The sequence below is a fragment of the Ovis aries genome, chromosome 4 (assembly GCF_016772045.2).
Source record: "Ovis aries strain OAR_USU_Benz2616 breed Rambouillet chromosome 4, ARS-UI_Ramb_v3.0, whole genome shotgun sequence".
Taxonomy (NCBI): domain Eukaryota; kingdom Metazoa; phylum Chordata; class Mammalia; order Artiodactyla; family Bovidae; genus Ovis; species Ovis aries.
The window spans coordinates 112,722,933-112,749,444 of NC_056057.1; the positions used below are offsets into that span (position 1 = coordinate 112,722,933).

At 46.5% G+C, this 26,512-nt stretch overlaps 1 protein-coding gene across 1 annotated transcript in view; it reads left to right on the plus strand.

Annotated features, from left to right (window-relative positions):
* CNTNAP2 (contactin associated protein 2) overlaps positions 1–26,512 on the plus strand; it is a 2,342,027-nt gene that overhangs the window by 2,183,396 nt on the left and 132,119 nt on the right. Inside the window, exon 22 of the mRNA XM_042248972.2 lies at positions 13,751–13,844. Within this exon, the coding sequence (XP_042104906.1) occupies positions 13,751–13,844 (94 nt within the window). The remainder of the gene's footprint in view (positions 1–13,750; positions 13,845–26,512) is intronic.

Consider the following 26,512-nt stretch of genomic DNA (forward strand, 5'->3'; position numbering starts at 1 on the left):
TCATTAACTTTGTGTTATTTGGTTTTAGACCGGGCCGGGCACTTGGCCCGTGGAAGGGTATTTTAGTTTTCTATGTTTAATTCTGAACAGAAAGTAGGATATTCGATGAAATGTTTCCAAGAAAGAGAAACAATATACACAGCCATCAGTGCCAAGGATTCCTCCCCCTGCCATGCGTTCAGACCAGCCTTTACGCAGAGACCATCTCTATGCTTAGTGGTCTGGGCACCCACAGTGTAAGGTCACAGTTTCGAGATGTGCAGTTAAGATGCATGATGAAGATCCTGCTTAAGATAAAACATTCTCAAGATAGTCCTGGCATGTCCATGGTCCATTAACAGTGCAATTTTCTTATATTAAAACTGCATGAGGATCACTAAGAGTTTAACACAATGATATCTGCTTGACATTATCTCTTACCCTTGTCTATCGCTCAGCCCATGGCATAATGGGAAACTCCAAACAGCAAACATCCATTAATCCTGACTTGGGTAAAATCAGTTATCAGTTACTGATGATCAGATGGTCATCAATACCATCCTGTAAGGCTACTTATGAAGTGCAATTAAAATGGAATCAGCTTCACTGAGTATACATTGAGAAGAACAAATATGTGCTATGTACCTCTTACATGCAAGAAATCCAGGTAGATTTCAATGCGTTGATGGAGCAGAGGAGAATGACAAGATGTCTCTTTTACCCTCAAGGAGTTTATATTTTGAGAGAAGCAAAAAACTGTATACACACTTGATATATTAATACGTTTGTTGTTGTTCAGTCACTAAGTCATGTCCGACTCTTTGGGACCTTATGGACTGCAGCACGCCAGGTTCCCCTGTCCTTCACTATCTCCTGGAGTTTGTTCAGACTCATGCCCATTGAGTCAGTGATGCCATCTAATCATCCCATCCTCTGTCGTCCCTTTCTCCTGCCCTCAGTCTTTTCCAGCATCAGGGTCTTTTGCAATAAGTCAGCTCTTCACATCAGGTGGCCAAAGTATTGGAGCTTCAGCTTCAGCATCAGTCCTTCCAGTGACTATTCAGGGTTGATTTCCTTTAGTTCAGATGATACAAGCTCATCTCACCTACTTCTCTTCTGGAAGAGACTTATTAACAAGCTGGCTCCCAGTCAGCATGTAAATCATAGACAAGGAATCCAGAAGAAGAGAGGGTCAGCAGTCTGGGCTTGTAATAATCATGAAGCAAGATTTCTATTTGAGGATGCTCTGGGTCTAAACAAAGACCCCCACGGATTGGGATTGTTAAATTCAGAAGTCATTACTAAGACATACTGAAACACCCTTATTGATAGACTCCTCCTCTTCCCAAATGTATTATCTGGCAAGTTACCTAACTCTCTGTTTACTTATTTGTAGAATGGGAATAAGGCTGCCTATTTTAATGGGACGTGTGTGTGTGTGTGTGTGTGTGTGTGTGTGTGTGTGTGTGAAATGAAAATATCTAGCTTATTTTATGGCCCAATAGATGCTACTTCCCTTCCTTCCCAAACCACTTCTCTTTCTTAAAAGCAAAAAAGCAAGAGAGCAGCTGTTAGGTCGTTATCAACAGGGCCTTCAGGACCAAGGTTCCATCGATTTGCAGTTCAACCCGGGGAGCCCGTCCCCAGCACTTCATGTGTTCTTGGCAGGTAATATGACCGGAGCTTCCAGGAGCCACAGTCTGGTAGAGGAGACCAGCCATCACATGGACATCAATGTGAAATCATCCTGGGGGCGGAAGGAACAGAGCAGTCTTCCAGAGCAGACTTAGGAAGACTCTCAAACTGCTCCCTAACATTCCCACGAGGGGCCCAAGGACCACATTATGGGACTTATTTTTTACCACAGAGATCCAATATTTGCCTCCTCTGAAAATCATAAAATTTATAGAGAGGAACCGAAGAAAAAAATACATTCAACCTATCAAACTCATCTGATCTGAAACAGAAAAAGACTCCTAATGAATATGTCAACACCTGCAAGTTTTTCATTTCTTTTCTGAAGCAATTTCATCTGCAAATGGATAATGCGTTCTGGGGCTGGACAGGACCTCCATTCCTGCACTGCAGAGAAATGTGTTTCCTTCGCTTTACATTTCTCACACTGCTCAGTGGGAAAGCAGCTGCGATGCAATTTCGGATCCAGTTCAGGGTGTGAGATGTCAGTTCTCGCTTTCCTCCTCCAGAAGGCAGCCAAAGCTTATAAGCCCAAGGTTGGAGAGTTCATTCCCCGCCTCCCTGAAGCACATTAAGTTCATAAATCATCTCTCAAGAAAGAAGATAAGGTTCCCAGATTTCTATTTTGTCGGGCATGAAAACTGAAGTCCAATCTATGAGGCATTATATCCTCATATCCACCTGCGGTGCACAAAAATCACTCTCAGAGATGGTAATTCTCGAAGCTTTTTTTAGTGTGATGGGCAGAGAGGTGTTTTCCGTGCACAAGTAACTGAAATCAGGTTCCTGTCCCACACGAATGTGTCTCCTCTCCGAAGAATAAGTGTATCTCCACATCCACATGCAGTCTGAGGTTTGAAGGATGGCATGCTGCCCTTCTGTTCAGTAAAGGAAAAAGTCAGCCCAGACACTGAGCAGGAGGATGTTGATGGGTGGGTGGCGGGGAGCGGGTCCGGAGCTGTTGCTGAAATGCCCTCTAGCGGTCATTAGCCAGAACCAGTGCTGAGCGTGGGGAAGCGAAAACTTCTTGCGAAACTAGCTGAGGTGAGGTTTCTAAAAACACCCATCTAATGAAAGAAGGCTGAGCGCCGGAGAACTGATGCTTTCAAACTGTGGTGCTGAACAACTCTTGAGAGCCCCTTGGACTGCAAGGAGATCAAACCAGTCAATCCTAAAGGAAATCAACACTGACTATCCATTGGAAGGACTGATGCTGAATCTGAAACTCCAATAGTTTGGCCACCTGATGCGAAGAGCTGACTCATTGGAAAAGACCCTGATGCTGAAAAAGATTGAAGGCTGGAGGAGAAGGGGACGACAGAGGATAAGATGGCTGGATGGCATCACCGACTCAATGGACATGAGTTTGAGTAAACTCCGAGAGTTGGTGATGGACAGGGAAGCCTGCCGTGCTGCAGTCCATGGGGTCACAGAGAGTGGGACGCAGATGAGTGACTGAACAACATCAGCAAGAGTCAGGAGTTGTAACATGGGTCATTTGCATCTAATGGGAGATACTTGGATGGCCCTGGGGTTTGGGGTCGCTTATGCAAATGGGAACTTGACTCCAAGTTCAAAGGTATAGCCCAGGGGGTTCGCTCCCACCTCTTCTCACAACTCTGTTCCTGAGCCCTGGGCACTGGAGCCTCAAGAACTGTTTGCTGAGTGACTGGATAAGTGAACAAACAGAGGTCGCCAACAATAGAGTCTGAGCTCACGGGCTGCATTTGAGAGCACACAGGTCCTTTCTTTTCCTAAGATGCATTTGATTTGCATTCTTCCCTGTCATCCCCTGGGACCTAAAAGAATTAGCCTCACTCTAACAGCTTTGAGACAGGAAATGTGATCCGAATGCTGGAAGGGAAATGGTAATAAAAAAAAATCTTCCCCGGTTGGATGCAAGGGTCTGAGCTAGTAGTTCAAAAGTGAAGATGGAGAAAGAGCATCAGAAAGGAAGTGGAGGGGATTTCCCTGGTGGTCCATTGGTTAAGACTTTGCGCTCCCAATTCCGGGGGGGGGGGGGGGGGGTGGCGGCATGCGTGCACACACAGCTGGGTCGCGGAAGAAGTGAAAGCTCTCCTTGCATTTCTTAACCTCATTTCTCCTAGTATTTTCTATCTGCCACACCTCTTCTATATCCTTCCACTCCTCCCCTCTCTCCACTTCTTGCAACAGGCTCCAAACATAGCCTTTAAAGACAAGTGTTTCCAGGGAGTAGAGCTTTCCTGCTTTCTGTAAAGTCAGCAGAACTGGCCATCACACCGAGCCGTGAGACCCGAGGCATTCACCCCACATTCTGAGGTCACTCTGTGTTTAATGATTTTTTCAATACACCTTTATACGCTGTCACCTGGGACAGGATTTAAAGGATGTGTTTATCAGTCCTCTGATAACTGCCAATTTTTAGACTGTTGTTATTGCAACCAAAAACTATTGGCAAAGTAATATAGACAGAGCCTCTGTATGAAAAAGAATGTGTTTGCTGAGCTTTCTTAATATCCAGGACTTTATTTTACAGTTAAAATCAATAGAAATGTAACCTTTTCAACCGCACAAAATGAGTTCATGTTTATTATTAGTCTTTTTCTGCCATTACCATGTCATGATTGCAGAGGGAGCCAGGTCAACCTAAGCTTTATTGAAAGACCATTAAAGAAACAAACTCAACCTCATTTAAATACTGAAGCCAGTGCCTTAGAAAGATCAATAAAGCAAAAGCTCCCAGAGTTGCTTAACTTAAACGCCCTACATATGAGGATCGTTCCACAAGCACAGCAAACCTAGAAGGCCAGCCAATAAGGAAGAAAAAGCCATTTCATTAAATAGGTTTAGAACTGTAAAGCCCTTAACCTTAGTTTGATTAGACATACAGCATTTAAATTTTCTTAGTATTTTTAACATCATCTAGAGGAGAACCATTGATCAATGAATGCCATTTATTCAGGAAAGCCGTTAGCTTTTGGGGTTAGGGGAGTGACTGCGATCAAAATCGCAGGTTCAGCTCTTTAAAAATAACCAACACTGGATAATGCTCTAAAGTCCTAGACCTGCTTGGAGCCAGGAAATGTTCTTTCTAATGACCCTTAGCCTGGTGGCCTGCACACAGTCGTGTGTATTAAATCAAATAGCTGCCACTGACTCTGTGGACTTGGGTCAGACACAAACCTCTTGGTGCCTCAGTTTCCCCAGATCTGAGTATGCACGCTAAGTCCCTCCAGTCACCTCTGACTCTTCGTGACCCCATGGACTGCAGCCCTCCAGGCTCCTCCATCCATGGGATTTTCCAGGCAAGAATACTAGAGTGGATTGCCATGCCCTCCTCCAGAGGATCTTCCTGACCCAGGGGTCGAACCCATGTCTCTTACATCTCCTGCATTGGCAGGCGAGTTCTTTAACACTAGCACTGCCTGGGAACCAGAGATCTGATTAGGATGCTACCCTTTTCTGCATCCTTCCCTGGATACGAGAAACAAAGATGACTGACACAAACCGCTTCCAGTTCTTCCTTATAAACAGCAATGTAAACTGCGAACTTCAGTAGTAATATTTGCTTAGAATAGTTTTAGAATCAGAATGGTCTTTATGGGCCATTGAATCAACCTCTGACCCAACTTAGAATCATCCCTGTCCCTCCTGACATCACCAGTTGTGAGAAATACACTCTTTTCTGCCTTTAACTGAAGTAGAGTTGATTTACAGTGTTGTGTTAGTTGCAAGGATATTTATACATATATACGTGTTCTTTCTCAGATTCTTTTCCTTGATTATTACAAGATACTGACTATAGTTCCCTGTGCTATACAGTAGGACCTTGTTGATTATCTATTTTTTACATCAGTTCAGTCACTCACTCGTGTCTGACTCTTTGTGACCTCGTGGACTGCAGCACGCCAGGCCTCCCTGTCCATCACCAACTCCCGGAGCTTGCTCAGACTCCTGTGCATCGAGTCGGCGATGCCATCCAACCCTCTCATGCCCTGTCGTCCCCGTCTCTTCCTGCCTTCCTAGTGCTCTGTGTATCTGCTGAGCCCAGGCTCCTAATTTATTCCTCCCCCACTGAAACGTAGCAAGAGGTTTCCCCAGCTGCAAACACCTCCTTGGGCACGTCTTCAACTTCACTCCACAAGGTGGCCGGACAGCAGAATCGCTCGAAAGCCCTTATGTGGCATTAAGAGGTATGAGGAGTCATGTCATTTACTTAAAGACGTGCCTAGAAGGAGATATGATCAGGGGAGGAATTTGAGGGTCATGCCAATGGTTTTGCCTCTTCCTTGGTGGCTCAGACGGTAAAGAATCTGCCTGCCGTGCAGGAGACCAGGGTTTGATCTCTGGGTCGGGAAGATTCCCTGGAGAAGGGAATGGCTGCCCACTCCAGTATTCTGGCCTGGAGAATTCCATGGACAGAGGAGCCTGGCAGGCTACAGCCCTTGGAGTTCCAAAGAGCGACTAACACACATGCCTCTTCACACGCGGAAGCTCCCGGAGCAGTCAGGTCACCCTGTGACAGTCATCCATGCCCACCCAGGTGGCCCAGGGGCTGGACAAGTGTAGCCTTCTCTGGAGTGCAGGCTGGCAGATGCCTGCTGAAGCCAGCCTGCAAGCTCACTCTGAAGATCTGTCTGATGGTGAATGTCCATGAGGGGCTCATCTTCAAAGACAGCCCCTGTGTCTGGATCAGTCACAGCCAGAGCCCCCCACCCGAGAACCTGACCATCAGAAAGGGCACCCCCCATCCCAGCCTCAGCAGACAAAGGACGGGACAGCCATACCGTCACACACACCAGCCCACAGTGGGTCACCCTGTCCGCACATGCCCTGGACAGACTGTTCTAACATATTGAGTTTACTGCTGGATTCATGAAAACTTCCCCCACACAACGCACCCAGGAATTTGCCAGGATCTAAATTTAAACAACGAACTCCTGAAAACACATGCTGGTCAAACCAAGGTGGCAGAAGCCAGTGAAAACAGAGATAGAAAATGCCCCGGTCGTATCCGTCATGTCGCCATTATTTCTCATTATTTCTCACTTGTATTTCTTTATTCTTTTTTTGTTTGACAAATAGAAATTTTAGCCATCATGTCATATGATTTTAGGAGCTTTGTATTTGGAATCCCTATTTTCAGAACTGACCGTTCCTAACTTTTAATTTTTCACTCTTCTTTGCCTTCTCCCTGCCTTCTTCTACCCACTGATTTGTTCTTGCTTATTCCCAGAAAGTCATTTTACAGTTTATCAAAATGTGTTTTGCCTTGAGCTTTTCAGGAAAATATGTCTTTGAAATGATGTAACGGATGCTAATTGTGTTAATTATTAGCTAAACCACTCACTGTGTGTAATCATTAATTTTGATGTCTATTCAAGTGATTTTAAATGTAAAAGCATATTAAAACCATGAGCTATCCTCACACTGGATCTCTGAGAAGGAAGTCGGAAATGTAATTATTAGATAGTGGTTCAGATGTTGATTTTTAATGCTTTATCGTCATCTTCTGAATTCTCATATACAAGTCAAAAGACAAACCTGAAAATCCTAAATATGCTTTGATGAGATTCTTTTAAATATATATATATATAAAGTATTTGGGAACTTCCTGCTATAAAAGTCCTAGAATTTAGCTGTTTCGAAAATGCTATATCAATTGTGAAATGAGAATTTCTCCTCTTATCCTTTGATATTTATAAATATTATACAGATTTATTAATACAAAGTCAGTTTTCTTTTTTAAATACTTTGTGCTTTAAATAGTATTCACTGGTTTTCCAGTAGGTGGAGTGTTAGGCCAGGGAAAGTAGATTAACATTTGAGAGCTCTTTTTTTTTTCTTTTTACTGTTTTGAGAAATTTTTTATATAAAAACAAGCCTCCAAATGGGCTCATTAATTCTTTTAATTGCATCAATACCACAGGATTTCAGTCGCACTAGACCTTATGAGGCAAAATATATTGTACTGACTACATTTCCATGATGAAGGCATGATGACAATAATAAGTACGTAAATGCTCCTCATTTTAAAATTGCTTATCAAGCCATAAATGAAAATTGCTGATAACTCTGAAAGGAAACCTGTGCACACGTACAAGAAAGGAAGGTCTGTCTCTTAAAGCCTTTATTTCCCAACCCTTAACCGACTCTGGAAAAGAACATTCCTTGTGAGTTTAACATCGGTTCAAGGCTGACCTCGCCACTTCCGATCTCAAGGCTGACCTCGCCACTTCCAGTCTGTGACCTGGGGTGGGTCACTGACTCTCGTGTCCTCAAGGTGGTGCCGCGTGTCCCTTTGTCTCCAGACAGGGAGCCAGGCCCTCGGATGGCTAGAGGTGACCGTACGGTAGCTCAGCCTTTCTTCCCTCCTCCTTCCCCACCTCCTCCATTTCACCCCCAAATCATAAACAGGGCGAAGAAATCCCCTCCCACTCTGCTGAGACAAACTGTGGCTTAAAATGGCAGTGAATTGAAATCACAAAATCATACCTGGACGACACGAAAGCTCTGAACTGTGTGTGAGGCTGGAGCCCCAGCCCGAGTCACAATGACGGTAAATGTCACACAGATGAGTGTCCCCTTAGGGGAGTCCTGGGCACATGGTGTCACAGCCTTTAATTTCGGTGCGTCTCTATTACACCAGCTCTCGTTGCCTCTTAACTGCCGGTGAGATGACCATCAGCTAAATGTACATTGGAGTAGCTCGCTTGGACCCTGAAGAAATTGCCTTGAACTGATCGCACTTGCCCATGACGAGTGCACCAGGGTTCCCTGGCAGAGTGGCAGCCACCTGGTAACGTGAGTGAACCGGTATTAATATGATGTGTTCTCCGGCTCTGCAGGTTGAGCCGTACTTGCCTTCTCTGATTTAACGCATTCTCTCCTATAATGTAAACACTTAAAATGTAGCTGAGCTCTTCCTTCCCCAGTTGAGCCACGGGGGCTGTTTCAGGAGCCTGTCACTCACAGGTCGCCGTTGTGGTTACCCAGGTGTAGCCGGGTTAGCGTATCAGTTGGGCCAGCCAACTCCCTTTCTGAGTTGAGATGCTTTTTGTCATATCAAAGCAAAGGACACTCTTCCATGTCTGTTAAATGAGGTAAGGACGTGAAAAGTCCAGCACAAAGCCTAGCACACAGTAGCGGCTCAGTACGTGGATCTGGGTTCAAACAGAAGACCGAAACCACGTGTGTGCGTGCCACCCCCTCCCACCCCACCCCCCAGCAGAGAGCAGAGAGCAGAGAAGCTCTGGCTTGGCGAGGCTGGAGCTGGTCTGGGGTTGCTGGGCCACTGAAAGGCCACTCTCTGGAGTTGGAGGAGTGTGCACACGTGTGAGCATGTGTGAGATTGGAGGCAGGAGGTCTCAGAGCACGCGGCCCACGCAGGGCTCACAGGGGTGCTGGTTTCCAGGGTAAACAGATGGGTACCAGGCCATAGGGTCACAGGGGGATCACACTCTGGGTCTGAGGCTCAGGCAGACCTCAGGCCCTAGGCAGACCTCCCCACCCCCAAGCCAGCACTGGAAATTTCCAGAAGCTCTTTCTCCCCTCCAGGGCTCCCTTTGTTATTCTGTCACTCAGTCGTGTCCGACTTTGTGACCCCATGGACCTGCCAGGCTTCCCTGTCCTTCACTACCTCCCTGAGCTTGCTCAAACTCATGTCCATTAAGTTGGTGATGCCATCCAACCATCTCATCCTCTGTTGTCCCCTTCTCCTCCTGCCTTCAATCTTTCCCAGGATTAGGGTCTTTCCCAATGAGTCAGCTCTTCACATCAGGTGACCAAAGTATTGGAACTTTAGCATCAGTCCTACCAATGAACATTTAAGGTTGATTTCCTTTAGGATTGACTGGTTTGATCTCCTTGCTGTCCAAGGGACTCTCAAGAGTCTTCTCCAGCACCACAGTTAGAAAGCATCAATTCTTCGGCATTCAGTATTCTTTACGGTCCAGCTCTCACATCCATACATGACTACTGGAAAAACCACAGCTTTGACTAGACAGACCTTTGTCGGCAAAGTAATGTCTCTGCTTTTTAGTACGCTGTCTAGGTTGGTCGTAGCTTTTCGTCCAGGGCCCTCTACCAGAAAAGTTTAAGATTCTGCTCACTTTAAAGGAAATTAAAGGAACTCACATTAATCATAGAGCATATACAGAAAGGAGGCAACAAATTCATTACCGACACAAAGAGACTCACATCCCAGGGACCTCCATGGGGGTGTCACTGGGAGAGAGGCAGGGACAGCTTATTTGCGGGACGGGGCTCATGTGGGGAGGATTCCGGAAAGCAGGGCTGGATGCTCCCAGAAAGCCGGGGCAGCTCAGAAATCGATCTTACTAACAATCTCTGTCTGGGAGGCAGGAAGGCAAGAGCAGGACCAGCGTGGTTGTCTGAGAAGCAAGCCAGGAGAGGGCGCTGTTCAGTCCTGGCTTTAATATCACAAGCTCTTCTTTTAATTCCCGGGATTGGTTTTCTGTCGCTGCTCTAACAATTTACTGCGGATTTAGGGTAACCCTGAGGGATTGCCTGACGGTCCTGGAGGCCAGTTAGCATCACTGAGCGGATGACCTGCTGCTGGCTGGGCTGGCTGCCCCGAAGCTCGGAGAGGAGAATCCCCTTCCTCGCCTTTTCCAGCTTCTAGAGCCACCTACATCCCACAGCTCATCGCCCCAGAGTCCGGGATCCCTAATTTAGTTGCATCTGCGGGTCCCAGAGCTGCTGTTCCCTTTCCCACCGTCCCCGCCTCGTCACCTCATCCTTTCCTCCCACGCCCTTCCTTCTGGGTACGAAGCAGGACGGAGCGAGAGAGAGAGACGAGCGACAAGGAAAACTCGAGCGGACTCCTCTTCCCTCTTAGCTCTCCTCCTGTGGTCCTCTTCCATCACAGAATTGCCACAGACACGAGGAGTTTAATCTCCATCAATGTTAAAGCCTTCCTGTGTATCTTCAGCGTTTGTCGTTTTCCGACTCGGTTGTTACAAAAGATTTTCCTAACTAAACAAGTGATTTGTATCAGAATGATAGATCACTGCCCGCTGAGATTCCTGCCCAACGTTTTTTCATTTATTGCTTCATTAATGAATTAAGACCCAAGGGTGATAGTGGGATTTATAGATAAATCAATGCCAGGCAGAATCACTGATGGCACAATCAAGATTCAAAAACTTCTGAGTAGTCTGTATTCTTCCAAGCAAAAGAAATAAATTTTAATACAACATAGATAAATTTTAGCTTTTGGTTCAAGTCATCAGCTGCATATATGAAGGAAGGGGAAGAGATGAAAGTAATCTATGGATGACAAGCTAGCAATTTTATTTTACATGAGCTCGGTAAAAAGAATATAAAATGTGCCAAAAGCCAACTCTGTCAAGTGCAATAGGGTAGCATACTGATTACTACATACTGTTATGATGTAACTATTTCAGGAAGCCTTTTGTTTTGTTTGTTTCAAACTAAGCTTTTAATTTTGTACTGGGGCATAGCTGATTAACAATGTTGTAGCGGTTTCAGGTAAATAGGGAAGGGACTCAGCCATACATACACATATATCCATTCTCCTCCAAACCCCCCTCCCATGCAGGCCGCCACATAACATTGAGTAGAGTTCCCTGTGCTATACAATAGGTCCTTGTTGGTTATCCATTTTGAATATAGCAGTGGGTACATGACCTGTGCAAACTCCCTAACTATCCCTTCCCCTCGGCAACCCTAAGCTCCCTAACAACAGGTGCTAAGAGGATGGAGGAACCATAGCTGTTCCCCATGTATGCCACCAGATGGCGCCAAAGCAGCTAGTTGCTATTTAGCAACAGCGACCAACCTAGACAGCATATTAAAAAGCCGTTACCTTACTTTGCCGACAAAGATCTAAAGCTATGGTTTTTCCAGGAGTCATGTATGGATGTGAGGGACTCTAAAGAAAGCTGAGCACTGAAGAATTGATGCTTTCAAACTGTGGTGTTGGTGAAGACTCTTGAGAGTCCCTTGGACAGCAAGGAGATCCAACCAGTCCATCCTGAAGGAAATCAGTCTTGAATATTCATTGAAAGGACTGATGCTGAAGCTGAAATTCCAATAGTTTGGCCACCTGATGTGAAGAACTGATTCATTTGAAAAGACCCTGATGCTGGGAAAGACTGAAGGCAGGAGGAGAAGGGGACAACGGAGGATGAGATGATTGGATGGCATCACCGACTCAATGGACATGAGTTTGAGTAAACTCTAGGAGTTGGTGATGGACAGCGAGGCCTGGTGTGCTGCGGTCCATGAGGTTGCAAAGAGTTGGACACGACTGAGCGACTGAACTGATAGTCGCCTCTGCCCCCAGGGAAACAATAAAGTAGAAAAATATTAATATTTAAGGTTCCCTGGCCAGGACATGTGTTTTATTAATGAAGCACTTGAAATCATAGCAAACTTTTAAAAATTGTAGTTGAACATGCCAATGTTGGCTTTAATCATGCTTTTTTAGCCTTTTATCACAGTGCTACCAGATACCCAGGCACAAAAGAACCTCACAGTACCAGTCCTGCAGGTCAGAACTCTCCAGATTCCTAAGCTGCGATGACTCTTGGACTCTTAATCTTGAATATTCAATAAGCTCCAGGTTTCGAGTAAGCAGTCTCAAGATTCCGGTGTCGGTGGTCATTAATAATTAACCATCATTCCTCAAAGCGGCCAGTCCTCCTCCTGGCCAGTGAGCTTGGTCCCCTCCCCACACTTCCTGCCTCCCTGTCCTCCCCCCTGCTCTTCGCCTCCCAAGCAGGCCTGCACGCTGCAGCTTTGCCCGTGCTGGCCCATCTCTAGCGAGTCTGGTTTGGGGAGTTCATGCCCCGGCAAGTAGCTACTTGCATGCAGTTCCCCCAGGAAGGACCTGCTGCATAGAAGGACAGAAGTGTTTCCTTCTAACCCACACCTTACCTTATGCTCTCCTGAGCAGGTATTAAACTCATTTCAGAAAAACAAAAGGATATAAAAGAGATTTTTTCCCCCAGGTGGTTACAAAGAAACACAGAAAGTCCTAGGAGCTCACAGTTGGAGAAACAACTAGAATGTTTGAGTTGTGAAAGTTCAGCTAAGGCAAGAATAGCCAGTTAGGGCACAAATGATTCAGGGACAGCGGCGCTCACACTTTTGCATGGGAAGCGTAATCAGACATGTAACAGCCATTGTCTGTAAGCTCTTCCCATCTGCCTCATTTTTAACTCCCTCTGTTGCCAACCCAGCTCCACTCTGAAAGGTCAGCTCTGCTAGGGCAGTGGTGTCTTTGCCCTCTCCAGGCTCTGATGTCCCTGCGCTGTGGCAGGAAGGAGAAATCACCCTCATTTGGACAAGCAAGAGAACTGTGACCCAGATATCTCAGCATTTGAATGTACATATTCTTGCATGCGTGCCCACTCAGTGCTGTCTGACTGACTGTGGCCCTAGGGCTGTAGCCCACCAGACTCCTCGGTTCGTGGGATTTCCCAGCCAAGAACACTGGAGTGGGGTGCCCTTTCCTACTCCAGGGAATCTTCCCGATACAGAGATCGAACCTGCATCTCCTGCCTCTCCTGCATTGGCAGACAAGTTCTTTACTGTCTGAGTCACCAGGGAAGCCTCGCACGTATTCACATACTTTAATATATTCATATTCACATTTGAACACACACACACATATTCTGAAGAATGATATTGGTGTCCCGGTGGATAGACACAAATGGGGGAGAAATAAGTGCAGTAAGATGATCCTAAAGAAAGTCACTATACATGTAGCCTCTTCTGGCTCAGAGGTCAATGCTAGAGACCGAATGAAGCAGATTTTACTCTATTAAAATGAGTAAGGGTCTTGGTCCAGCAGCCACAGAAAAGGTGCGTGAGTTGGAGAAGAACGCATAAAGGGTCTTCATGTACAAGCTCAAATCATTTTCTAGTGACCCCAGCAAAGGCTGGGGTGAACTCCTGTCTTCTCAGGCTGGTATTTTGGAGTTAGCACTGATGAAATAAGATCCAGAAACTGGGGCTGGAAGACTGACATCATCCTCCAGGGAAGATCCGAGTCCACGCAGGATGTGACATTGTTCTAAAAGTGTCTCTCCTTTTCCTCCTGCAGCTGGATCACTATCCTTCCGTGAGTTACCACCTGCCAAGTTCATCCGACACAGTCTTCAATTCTCCCAAGTCGCTCTTCCTAGGAAAAGTCATAGGTAAGAAATTTGGGATAAACTCCTCATATATTTCCTAAAGCTGCTCATTGGCCTTCAAAATGCGTCGTAATTGGTGGTTGAGGCTCCTACATCCGTGATGGTGATAAAATGTGTGTCGTTTGGTGCGTGATAAACTAAAACACAGGTGAAACCGTGTATCTGCTCCCAGTTTCTTTACCTAAAATCTGTTCTTTGGTTTGTTACAGAGCTCTACCCACTAACAAGATTGAATGTAACTTTTTCCTATTCTAAGTATGCAACATGGTTCTGTCTTCCTCTCCCTGTCGAGAAGGATGCCTGCTATTAATTTTTTCACTGGTTTCTTGTTTGGACTGTGCTGGGTCTCCGTTGCTGCTGGTTCTTTTCTCTCGCTGCAACGAGTGGGGTCTACTCTCTAGCTGCAGTGCACGGGCTGCTCACTGCAGGAGCTTCTCTTGTTGCAGAGCACGGACTCTAGGGTGTTCAGGCTTCAGTGGCTGTGGCACACAGGCCCGATGGTTGCAGCTCCCAGGCTCTGGAGCACGGGCTCAGTAGCTGGGGCGCACGGGCTTAGTTGCTCCCGGCATCTGACATCTCCCCGGGTCAGGGATAGAACCCATGTATCCTGCGCTGGCAGGTGGATTCTTCACCTCCGAGCCACCCAGGAAGCCCTGCCTATATTATTTGCAATCAGAAGGCTGATAGGAATCGGGAAATTGTGACAGAACCCCCCTACGTGTGATTGTGAATTTAGAAGCCACTTGGCCCTTCTCTTTACTACAGATCAGTGCTGTCGAGATTAACTCTGGATGTGATTACATATTTTAAATGATTAATATAAAGCCAATGACATTTTTTTTTCTGTAAGAGAACTCTATATCATGAACACAAAATAGAACTCGTAAGACAGTGGGTGATGTGCTGGCCAAAGCTGGGGGAGGGGGCTGCTCTGTGATCAGAATGCTCTTAATTGTTAAAAGCACTCATTTTTAAAAGACGGGGACAGGGGAACCTAGCAGATAATGAAAAGAACAGGGGGCCCAATCCATAACAGTAAGTAACAATAGTCTACACTTAGAGAGGAACTTTCTGTAGGCCAAGATCCTTTTCAAGTGCTTCAGATACACAAACACATTTAATCTTCTTAGTAATTCCTTGAGATAATCAAGGTATCATCTCCACTTTACAGCTGAGAAAACTGAGGCATCAAGAGGTTAAGTATCATGCCCAAGGCCACCTACTTAAGGGTGGAATCAAAACGTTTTCCGGGACAGTCAGATACCTGTGTCTGTGTTCCTGACCACCGTGCTGTAACCTCCGTGATGGTGGGCTTAGGAATGAAACAGAGAGACAGAAGAGGATTGGAGCAACAGAGGTTGGGACAAGCCCGACATCCCATGTCAGAAAGTAGCCAAGAGCAAAATGTATTCCAGGACTTAGGACCAGGGACGCACCAGGCAAGATAGCGGGCAAACAGAGGTGGAGGTCGGGTCCCAGGAAAGGGCCACGCCCTCAGCAGAAAGCCAGGAGGGAGTGGCGGTACTTTAATCAGTGGGTGAGAGTGGAAAAAGAAAGGCAGCCCAGACTCACGGGCCACCTGCTGTTCCGGGCATCGTGCTGATCATCTTCCGTGTGTAAATGTGACAACGTAATGTCACAGCAACTCAGTGAAGCAAGACGTGTGATTGTTTCCTCATTTTCCAGATGAGGAAACTGAAGCTGAGGATGGTCAGTTTGCCAGAGTTACTTGATTGATGTATGGTAAAGCAGAGTTTTGAAGCTGGGTCTCTCTGATGAGAGTCCACAAACAAAAGGTTTAGTCATTAAGGGTCAAGGTCCAGAAGGAAACGCAGAGGAAAGACAAGCAACGCCGTCATAATTTATTTACACATGCCAATATAGTTAGTGGCGTACAGCCTTGGTGTCTGTAGGCATGGACCCTGAGATGTCGGTGAGTGCCCGCTTGCCGCCGTATGCATTCCACAACTCAGTGAAGAATAACAGGATATTTTAAGTGCTCCTTCAGGGCTGATTCCATCCAAACAAATTCTACACTATGATACTGTGATATTCCTAAAGACACTGCACTATGAAATTCCTTAAGTAATACCCAGCATGAATATACCAGAAACAATGGACTTTATTTCTTTCATGAAACTTGCAAAGCCAAGTTTGACAGGTATGTTGGGTGAATGCCAGTTTCCTTCACTATGAGTAACACTGTTGTTCATCAGTATTTCAAGTCAGGTGGCTAAACTGACACAAAAGCAAACTTGCAATATGCAATGAGGCACGAACCTTCAAGGTCATGAACAAATAACATCATAAGAGAAATCTTCTGTAGGTAAGAACTGACTCTGCTAGAGATGTGCTGAGCTAAAACCATTATATGAATTTCAGGTATATGAGTAGTACCCCCAGACTTTTCTGTTCACCAAAGGAAAATTTTGCCATGTAAATAAGCTAACTGAGCATGTGATGAGTTGCATAAAGAAATAGAAACCTGTAAGGACATCCACAGCCCCAACAGGGAGGGGACCTCATGGCCTCAGGCACGTGAGGCTAAGTTAAGGTGCCGCTTTGGGTCTCACACAAGACTTCTATTCAAGACTGACTCTCATCCACACCAGCCCCAGAGCTCTCTGCAGGCCGCAAGACAGGGTCTCGAAGTTCCACTGCATTCTAACAAGGAGCACTCTTCGTGACCTCACGGACAATAGGCCTCCAGGCTCCCCTCTATCCAGGGGATTTTTCAGGCAAGAATACGGGAGTAGGATTGCCATTTCCTCCTCCAAGGGAACGAGGAGCAAGTGCTCAATAAATATTTATTTAATTAATAAAGAGTAGAAGGGGAAGAAGCAATAAGGTTATCACCATAGATGCGTCCTGCAGCGTGAGAGGGTGCCGATGAGGGTGCTAAGACAAAAAAACTAGCACAGAGGTGAAATCTTCCCACACAGCTTGCAGTCTCGTTTTCCTAAAGGCAGGCGTCTGACAATAACGCAGTGGAAGGCATGTCGGCTTTGGAATCAGGCAGAGAGGGTGTGGCAGTCAGCTGGTCAGCTGTGCTGCTATTAAATCCCCCAGGCTAGACAGCTAAGCGACAGACGTTTATTTCTCACAAGTTCTGAAGGCTGGAAAGTTGGAGATCAAGGTAGCAGCAGAGCGGGCGTCTGGTGAGGGCCCAGCTCCCCGTTTGCAGACCCCTGTCTTCTCGACGTATCCTCATGCGATGGAGAGATGTAAGCTCTCTCCCATCTCTTCTTGTGTGCGTGTGCTCAATCTCTCCAGTCGTGTCCGACTCTTTGTGACCTGATGGACGGCAGCCCACCAGGCTCCTCTGTCCGTGGGATTATCCCGGGAGAAATACTGGAGTGGGTTGACATTTCCTCCTCCATGGGGCTCTTCTTAGAGGGACGATAGTCTCATTCAGGAGGGCTCTGCCCTCGTGATCTGATCCTATTCCATCTCCTTGGAGATTAGGGTTTCAACATACTAATCTAGAGAGACACAAGCCCTCAGTCTGTAGCCACCACTGGTGTTTGAATCTGGGCTCTGCCCCTCATCGGCATTGAACCCTTGGGTTCAGTACTTGAACCTCCCAAGGCCTCGGTCTGTCAGTTACAAAATGGGAACACAGTGCCTACATGCAACCTGTTAGCTTCCTGAAGCTAACAGAAAGCTAACAGTGTTGCCTTCTTCCTTTTTAATTTCTCTGTTTGCAGCAGCCACATCAGTGCCTAACATACGGCAAGTGCTCAAAAAAATATTTGTGGAGTAAATAAACTACCTTTTTAGTATGAAGCGAATAACATCTTAAGAAATATCCCATGTAATACTTGGTAATAATAAAGAAAAAAAATGACGACTGTCTTTGGATGCTGGCTCTGTGCCAGTCACTATGGTATGCGTTTTGCTATATAGTGCTGCCTATAGCCCTCGGGACACCAGCCTGGACCACTGTTACCCTCACTGTTTGGGAAAAGGAATGAAGGTTCAGGAAGGTCATTTTCTTGAAGCAGGTTTCCCAGCAGCAGCACTGTTGCCTTTTGGGGTCAGATACACAATATTTCGTTGTGGTGGTTGACTTGTGCTTTGTGGGGTGCTTAGCTGCTTCCCGATGCTCTACCCACTGGCTACAAGTCGCACCCCCTGTTGCGACAGCCATCAGTAACTCCGGATGTGGCCAAACGCTCCCCCGAGGGCACAGTCACTGCCCACTGAGAACCACTGGCTTAACATCTCCCTGGTCACTGGCAGAGGAGGCCTTTGAAACAGGTGTGTGACACCAAGAGCTAGACCTTCCTTCCTGGTAACACCTGCAACTTTCAGAAGGATGAAGAAGCAAGGAAGAGATCTGATGCCTTGGAGATCAGTTCTGTTAGTACCGTCTAAGGAGTCACAGTGAGGACCTCAGAAAACGTGTGGGTGCCTGGCTAGGCTAATCACCTGCCATCTCCTCCAGCCAGTGTTCCTTAAAAATGTGGTCACTTAGCAGGAGCAGGATTGGTGAGATCTCTCTTTGAAGCTGACATACACATCAGTGAGAAGCAACCAATATGCTCTCACCAGCTATGTACATATCTATCAGACAACTGAACTTCAAATGTATCTCGTGTACTCCAGTAAGGTTTTGACACCGCCTTGTGATCCATGCCCCCAGGTTGTTGAGTCATCAGCTAATCAGAAACTGATCCTGTAAAAGAAGGAAAAGGAGATGTATCTAAATAAATTAATAGGACTTCACATGGAGCTCTTTGATGAGCACTGCTTGAAAAAGGACACATGAAAAGGATGAAAGAAGGGTACTTAATCCACGACAAGTGTGACTTCTAAAGGGAGCGGCAGAAATATATTCTAGAAATAAAACTGTGAACGCTGTCAACCAGCAACAGAATTTTGGAATGAGTTGTGACATTTCTGAATCCTGCAAGGAGGAAGCCAGGATCCCTAGCAATGAGCAAAGCTTCGCAAAGTATAAATTTCACCAGACCTAGTTATGTCCATCATTTACTAGCTGAATGATGTCATGGACTTTATATATCTGATTTTCAAAACAAATTTAATAGTCTTTCAGGAGAATCTTTAAGTCAATTGGAAGCCTGTAGCAGAGTCTTCTGTGCTACTCATATCTTTCCCCAACATTTCTATCAGTGCCTTGGATAAAGACACAAATAGAATGTTTATTAAGTTTGCAAATGCCACAAAGCTGAGAGGGATGGTTTAATAAGCTGGATGATAAAAAACACTTTAAATGCATCTTGACAGGCTGGAAAGATAGGATAAAAATAATAAGATGGAATATAATAGAGATCAACGTAATTCTTGCACTTAGACCAGAAGGGGAAAAAAAAAAGGAAGCGTATAAGTAGAAGATGAAAGACTCCTGGTATCATGAAAGACTCAGGGGCGGGGCTGGTTTTATGGACATTTTGATATGTGGTGACTGATTTTTAAATAAATATAGCACTGAAGTACGTTAATAAGAGAATTATGTGCACAGCAAGAAGTATGGGCAGACCTCGGCTGGGATGTCCTGGCCGATCCTAAGCACCACATTTTAAGACGTCTTTTAAGAAGACCAAATAGGTAAAGGACCCATAACGGGAAAAAAAATCAACAGACTTGGAGATACTTACACCAATAAAAAGATATGATTTAAGAGATATGAAAGAATCCATTTTTCAGTCTTGACAACTGCTCCATAACAGAAGAATTAGGCTTTGTAGAGGCTTACTCCAAGGGACCAGAGTCGCCAAGTGAGAGGAAAATTTCAGTTCGAAAGAACTTTCTAATAGCTAAAACTATTCAAAAATGAGGGGCCACTCTTTTGAAGTAGTGGAGCTTCCAATATCGAGAGTATTAAACAAAAGCTAGATTAAAATGTGTCCTGTAATTTGAGGAGTTTCCTGGCTTGAGTGAGACCAACTTGCATAAAGCCTAGAAAACCCTTGAAACTGTAAGATGATGGTGGCTTTTTTTTTTTTTTTTTTTGATGGTGGCTTTTTTGAAAGGTGAAAACTGCAGTGCTAAAGCTGAGAAGGTTCTCCTGCTCCATGTGAGAATTCAAGGGACAGTTGTGTTTAGGGCTCCTTGAGGTCACGCACCACTGTGAGAATGTCAGTATCGACCGCTCCTCACATCACTGCACATTCTGTGTTATTAAACAGCCTCTGTTTTCAGGATTGCAATACTCATCTTAATATTCTTTTTGGAAAGTAAAATCTGAACCCGCCTTTTATTTGTTTTTCAAATTAAGCCGTGTAGCATAGTAGTACCAAATCATAAGACAGACCTACTCTGTAGGGAAAATGTATCAATTCTTCTGTGTGAGCTTGAGAAACTGTGCTTGGAAAGAAGCTGAATAGTAGCTAATGCCGAGTGATTGTTGCTTTAATGACCAGGGCTGCTTATCAGAGGCAAGGTCTGAAGTGGTCAAATTAAAGGTCAGTGCTGACCCATTTGAACTTAGTAGTGAGTCGTCTTGGTCCCAGAAACTTTTTTTCAGACTACCACTATAGAAGCAATGAGATAGAAGACCTGCGATAGACCTGCTGGAAGCCACCCTATGATTTCCGTTGTATCTCAAATGTGAATATTATGATCCTTGGTAAAGCAATCCTTAGTCTAAGGTTTTCCAAAAATTTGGCAAAGCCTCCCAACACAGCAAGGGATGGCATACCGCTATGCTCATTCATGGACGAGGTGATCCACTCTGGTAGGCATCATGCTTCTCGGTGAGTATTTCTAGCCAAAAAATGTGATGAGTAGAAAATACATGTGCTGTTTCTAGGCAAGAACACCCAACTGCTGATGCAAGACCTTCTGGGGTCCTTCTGTCCCTTTGATACGGTGGCCAACAAACCTCAAGACAGTGGTTGTTCCCTCGACAGGATCCCTCTGTGACCACAATGAACAGAGCACCATGTCAACTTATGATGAACCTACAGCCTCCAAAGGGGAAAAAAAAAAACCTTTGCATTCTTAAGTTAGCAAGTCTACAGGGCTGTTACTGCAGCACAACTTAACCATCCTGACTGATACAGAAGGATTGCAGTTAAGAGCAGTCTTTGTGGTCACACTTGTGGATTTGCATTCTTACTCTGTCACTTACCAATAATTTGACTTTGGCAAGTTACCTAACATCTTGGGCATTCTGTTTCCTCATGTATTAAACAGGAATAGTAATGGCCACTGCTTTGCGGGATTCAACAATATAATGCATGCTTAATAGGAAGCATGGGGTCTGCCCCATAGTACAGATGTAATAAACATTAGTTATTTTTATTAAATCATAATTAAACAAGTATGTAATCATCATTTGTCACACACCAGGCATTGTATACGCCACTGGAACACGTGTGATGTCCAAGACAGGCACAGTTTCTTACAGGGGCTTAAGTTCTAACTGGAAGAGAGCAGCCAGTGTTGAAAGGCAATTCAAAGTGGAAGGACCTGTGGCAGGATAAATGGAAGGTGGAAATACTGGGTTCTTTGAGAGCAAGAAGGGGGAGCATTAACCCAGTCCAGGAGGTAAGGGAAGGCACCCCAGGGGATATGCACAGAAGCTGAGATCTGAGTGATAGGTTAGAGTTATCTGGGCAAAGGAACGGGGAGGAGCAGGGGACAGAAACAGGAGAGGTTTTCAGTTCTCTGTTTTGTACAACAGCCCAGCCAGCACTCTGTGGCTTGAACAATACTTTATGATTTCACACAATTTTGTGGCCTGACTCTTCTGCTTCATGTGGTCTCAGCCAGGACATAAGAATGGCTGAATGGTGCATAGTGGCCTCAATCACATGGGTGCCCAGGAGTTTCCCTGGGGCTCTCAGCCAGGGGCCTCGGTTCTTCCGCCCCGACCCACCCCCCACCTCCGGCCCCACCTCCAAGGCTCGACCTCACGGCTGCCTGGGCTTCCTCCCATCATGGCAGCTGGTCTCTATGAAAGAGCCTTGGAAAAAGCAAAGGTGCAAACTGGAGGTCCCTAAGACCCAGCCTCAGAGCTCACACACACCCTCCTTACTAGCGGCTATTGCCCAGATCTAGGCTGCAGCCCAGATCCCAGGAAAGGCTAAGCAGACTCTTCTTTTGATGGCTCAGTCACAGGGTCACTCTGGGAAGGAGCGTGCAGGCGGGCGGTATTATTTCAGTCTTTGAAAACACAGCGTGCCGCAAGGGAAATTTGAGGAACTGCAGCAAGTTTCATTCAGAAGGGTTGGAACTAGAGTAAGAAGAAGCAAGTGATCAAACTGCAGCAGCAGAAATCTGGGTTCAGATCCAAACATGCTTCTGAAGGACGTCCAAATGTCCTGACAGCCCCAGGACCGTCCCAGTCGCCTCCGGCCAGGACAAGGGTGAACTATTAGCAATGGCCACATTCACTCTAAAAACGTGGCCCAGTGTGTTGGTGAACTGTACGGTCACCCATCATGTTTAGGTTCTCCCAGGAGGAACTCTTGAAGAAGTCAGAAGAGGAGCCCCTTGTGGAGTAGTAGCAAGGGGCTGAGGATGTGAATACCAGCTTATTTGGGTGAGGAGCCCAGGAAATCCCAGTAAGGGAGTGGAGAAGTGAAACCAGGAAAAGAATGGCCATTATCAGGCCACTGACGTTGCGAGTAAGTGGCGCTCAGGACCACGGGGGACAGTGGGGACAGTGCAGAGCCAGGGCCTTGCTTCTCCTCCTTCCCACCCGGCCTGACTCAGGGCTCCTGCCTGAGAATTAATTCCTCAGCAGTGCAGGCCCACAACCCCCACCCTGCACACCCACCGCCCCTACCCCAGGCCAGAAGAAGGCACTGGCCTCGGGGCGTCACAGTCAGCCCTCTTTGGAATCCAAGGTGAATGCAGAGGTGATGCCATATTACAGGATTCAGCCCCAAGTCACGTTAAGGTTTTAACGTTATCCTGGAGGCTAAAAGCAGTCATGGAAGGATTGTTTTTAAATCAGAAGAATAACCTGCTCGGATTGATGTTTTAGAAAGATAACACCATCTGCAGAGTGGAGAATGATTAGCAGGAAGTGAGTGGGAGGCTGCAGGGAGACCGAAGTGGGGTTGCTATGGTTGTCACACAGCTGCACGTTGTCGTGCATGAAACAACTCGGATGTTCACAGACAAAACAGTGTCTCCATCTGTCAGTGGTGAGTGGGCATCCCTGGTGAGTGGCTCAGCTGGTAAAGAGTCCGCCTGCAATGCAGGAGACCTGGGTTCGACCCCTCGATTGGGATGATCCCCTGGAGAAGGGAAAGGCTACCCACTCCAGTATTCTGGCCTGGAAAGTTCCATGGACTATATAGTTCATGGGGTCACTAATAGTCGGACATGACTGAGCGACTTTTGCTCTCACTGCGTGGCAAGGGCAGATACACAGCGTCCAGTCCAGCTCACTGCTCAGTCTGACTTGGCTGTTTCAGCAGTCCCTTCCATCATCTCTCATCCTCCTGAATGACAATGCTCGTCTCTCACGTGGCCTTCCCATCCCGTGCTTCCTTCTGTGAGTGTGCACGGGTGCATGGAATGTAGAAGGGATGGGCAGTGAGACAGTATCACTTACATGTTCCTTTAACATCATCACAAGGAGGGACGCGGGTCATCACTGGTCCTCACTTGAGTTTGCAGAGGCTGCCATCAACTGGCCTCCAGCCCAGTGCTGGGTCCCTGGGTGCACATCTGGCCTTGGATGCTATGATCTGAGGCTGATGAACTTATAGTCCCTCCTTGACCGAGGCACTGCTTCCAGAGACCATCCGCCATTGTTGCCTTTGTTTTTCTGTCCTGCACTGGGGGGCAGGAGCAGAGCCTTGAGTCTGTGTTGCATCCTCCCTTCTTCCCACGACAGCTACACGGTGGAATCTTCAGCCTCATCTCAAAGTTTACTCCTTACAAGAGAACAGCTGGGAGGAGCCAGAAACCCATCTGCTCACTCTTCTTTTCTCTCCTGATGAGGCTGGCTGGCCAGGTGTTGGTGCGAGCCCCCTGCACAGCAGGCTTCTCCCATAGCCTCGCATCAGGAAGCTGGGCAGGAGACCTCCTGCCCCTGTAAGCCCCCTGCCCGCTCTCTGAGCCAGAGCTTAGGTCCTCTCTCCCTCTGAGCCTTCCTTTTCCTCATAGTTTTCTTGGGCTTTTAAAAAAGAAATCTTACTTTAATTTGTTCTACTAGTTAGCTGTCTATCTCCAAAAAGAAGTACAGATAACATGCAGTTCCAACAGTCACTTTTTCTCACTGATCTGCAGGTCAGCTAAGGGCTGAGGGCTCTGTGATACACCGGTCCACTTCCTCCCAGGACCACAGGGTTTCACAGGCAAACTCACATCAAGCCGGTGGCGGAGAAATAGACAATAGTGTCAACACTTGTGAAGCCTTTGTTCTTGCCTTGCCCACTAACATGCCATTGTCCAGATGAAGCCATTTGACCAAATCCAGAGGCAAAGCGAAGAGAAACAGACTCTGCTTCCCCAGTCGTGGCAAGAGGGCATGGATCCTGGGCAGGAGAGAGGATTTAGGGGATGCTGATGTTCCCTCCATCAAATCCTTCTGCAGTTAAGAAAGAGCTTTTTGTCTTTCCCTTGGTGGCTGGAAGAATGAGTGTTGCCTCTGTGTCACAGGAAGACCCTGTGGCCTGCTTTGTCCTTGATGGCTTAAAAGGTATGAGTAAAGGAATTTGGGGAAATCCTTTATCCACTCAGAAGTATGTTGGCTGCTTATGTTTGCCAGGAGGTAGCGATGAAACAATGACTCTAACAGAAAATGCCTTTGATGTGAGGCATGTATCCTAGTGGGCATGAACAGGCTGAGAAAATAATTGTGTGGTATGATGTCAGCCAGTGGTAAATGTGATGAAGAAAAACAGAGGAGGATTCGGGGAAGTGCTTTCAGAGGAGATGGGAAGAGGTGGGGTTTAAGCAGGGTGAGGGCAGCGATGTACAGACAGCTGGAGGGAACGTGTCCCAGGAAGTGTGGAAGGTGATGAAAGGCTGAGAGGCTGAGGTAGAGGCATATGCCTGGCTCATTCAAGGAACAGCAAGAAAACCAGGGTGGCTGGACCACAGTGATGACAGACAGAAAGACAGAGCTAGAGCGTCAGCCAGCAGCCAGACATTGGGACAGACAGACAGAGCTAGAGCTGGGTCTAGCTGGGTCGTAGACCATGATGGAGGTGAGGTGGGAAGCAGCAGACAGTTCAGTTCAGTTCAGTCGCCCAGTCATGTCTGACTCTTTGCAGTGCCATGGACTGCAGCACACCAGGCCTCCCTGTCCATCACCAACTCCCGGAGCTTGCTCAAACTCATGTCCATTGAGTTGGTGATGCCATCCAACCATCCAATCCTCTGTCATCCCCTTCTCCTCCCCCTTCAGCATTGATCCAGCTGAGGTAATAGGAACGTTATCCACCTGCTGGGCACTGTGCTAACCACAGCAGGGGTGGGCGGGGAAGGGCAGGAGGGACTGAAGGGACCAGCAGAATTCCAGCTGTAGAGACCAGATGGCAGTCTAGTGCTGAAACAAGCACTGGAACAGTGGAGAAGCAAGCGGGACAGGAATATGTTGAAGGAAGAGCCCACAGTGTTTGGTGATAGATGGAAGGTAATAGGTGGAAGAAAAGGACCAAGATGGTTTCCCAGGATTTTGGCCTGAATAACTCGGTGAATGGTGGTGCTGTTTACTGAGAATGACATTGGGAGAGAAGTGGCTTGGGGACCAGGAGATAAAAATGAAGATTTCTGTTCTGGGCAAGTTCCAGAGTGTTCTGTGGATGTGCAGTCCCGTGATGCATGTCAGAAGCTGAACACTCCTGGAAGAATCCTCCCTTCTCCCCTCTCCACCCCCCGCCCACCTCTACCCCTTGCCCACCTCCCCAGGCAGATGGCATCTTGGGTTGACTAGGACACAGTCATTAGTCAGAAAAGCTAAAAAGAATAAAGCTCCACCGGGAAATAATACCAGTGCTATCTCCATACCATGGGGTACTGCTCAGTGACAGGCGCCTCCATACCATGGGGTACTGCTCAGTGACAGGCGCCAACTACTGTTGGTTAAATCTCTAGGGAATTATTCTGAGGGAATGGCCAATCCCCAGAGACTGCACACCTAATGATTCCATTTACATGACATCTTTGAAATGACAAAATTTTAGAAACAGAGGACAGCTTAGTGCTTGCCGGCAGTGGTGACAGGTTTGTGAGGGAGGGGAAAAGAAGCCAAGGGGGCTGTGGATACGAAAGGGGAACATGAGGTGTCTTACCAGTTGGATTCGTTTCTTATCTGCCTGCAGCGGTCAATGGCCAAGCCCACACAGGTGATCCAGTTGTATGGAATCAAATACACATGCTCACACACACACTGATACAAAGTCTGAGTGCCAAGGTGAATTGTATCGAGCTCAATATCCTGATTGTGACATTCCACAATAGTTTTGCAAAATGTTTCCCTTGAGGAAAGCTGGGCAACATATTCAAGAAACCTCTCTGTATTATTTCTATAACTACAAGCAATTCAAGTTACCTCAATACAAATTTCAATTTTAGAGAAATCACCGAAGTAAGAAATCTGTATGCCTCCTGAGAAATCTGTGGCAGGTCAAGGAGCAACAGTTAGAACTGGACATGGAACAACAGACTGGTTCCAAATAGGAAAAGGAGTACGACAAGGCTGTATACTATCACCCTGCTTATTTAACATATATGCAGAG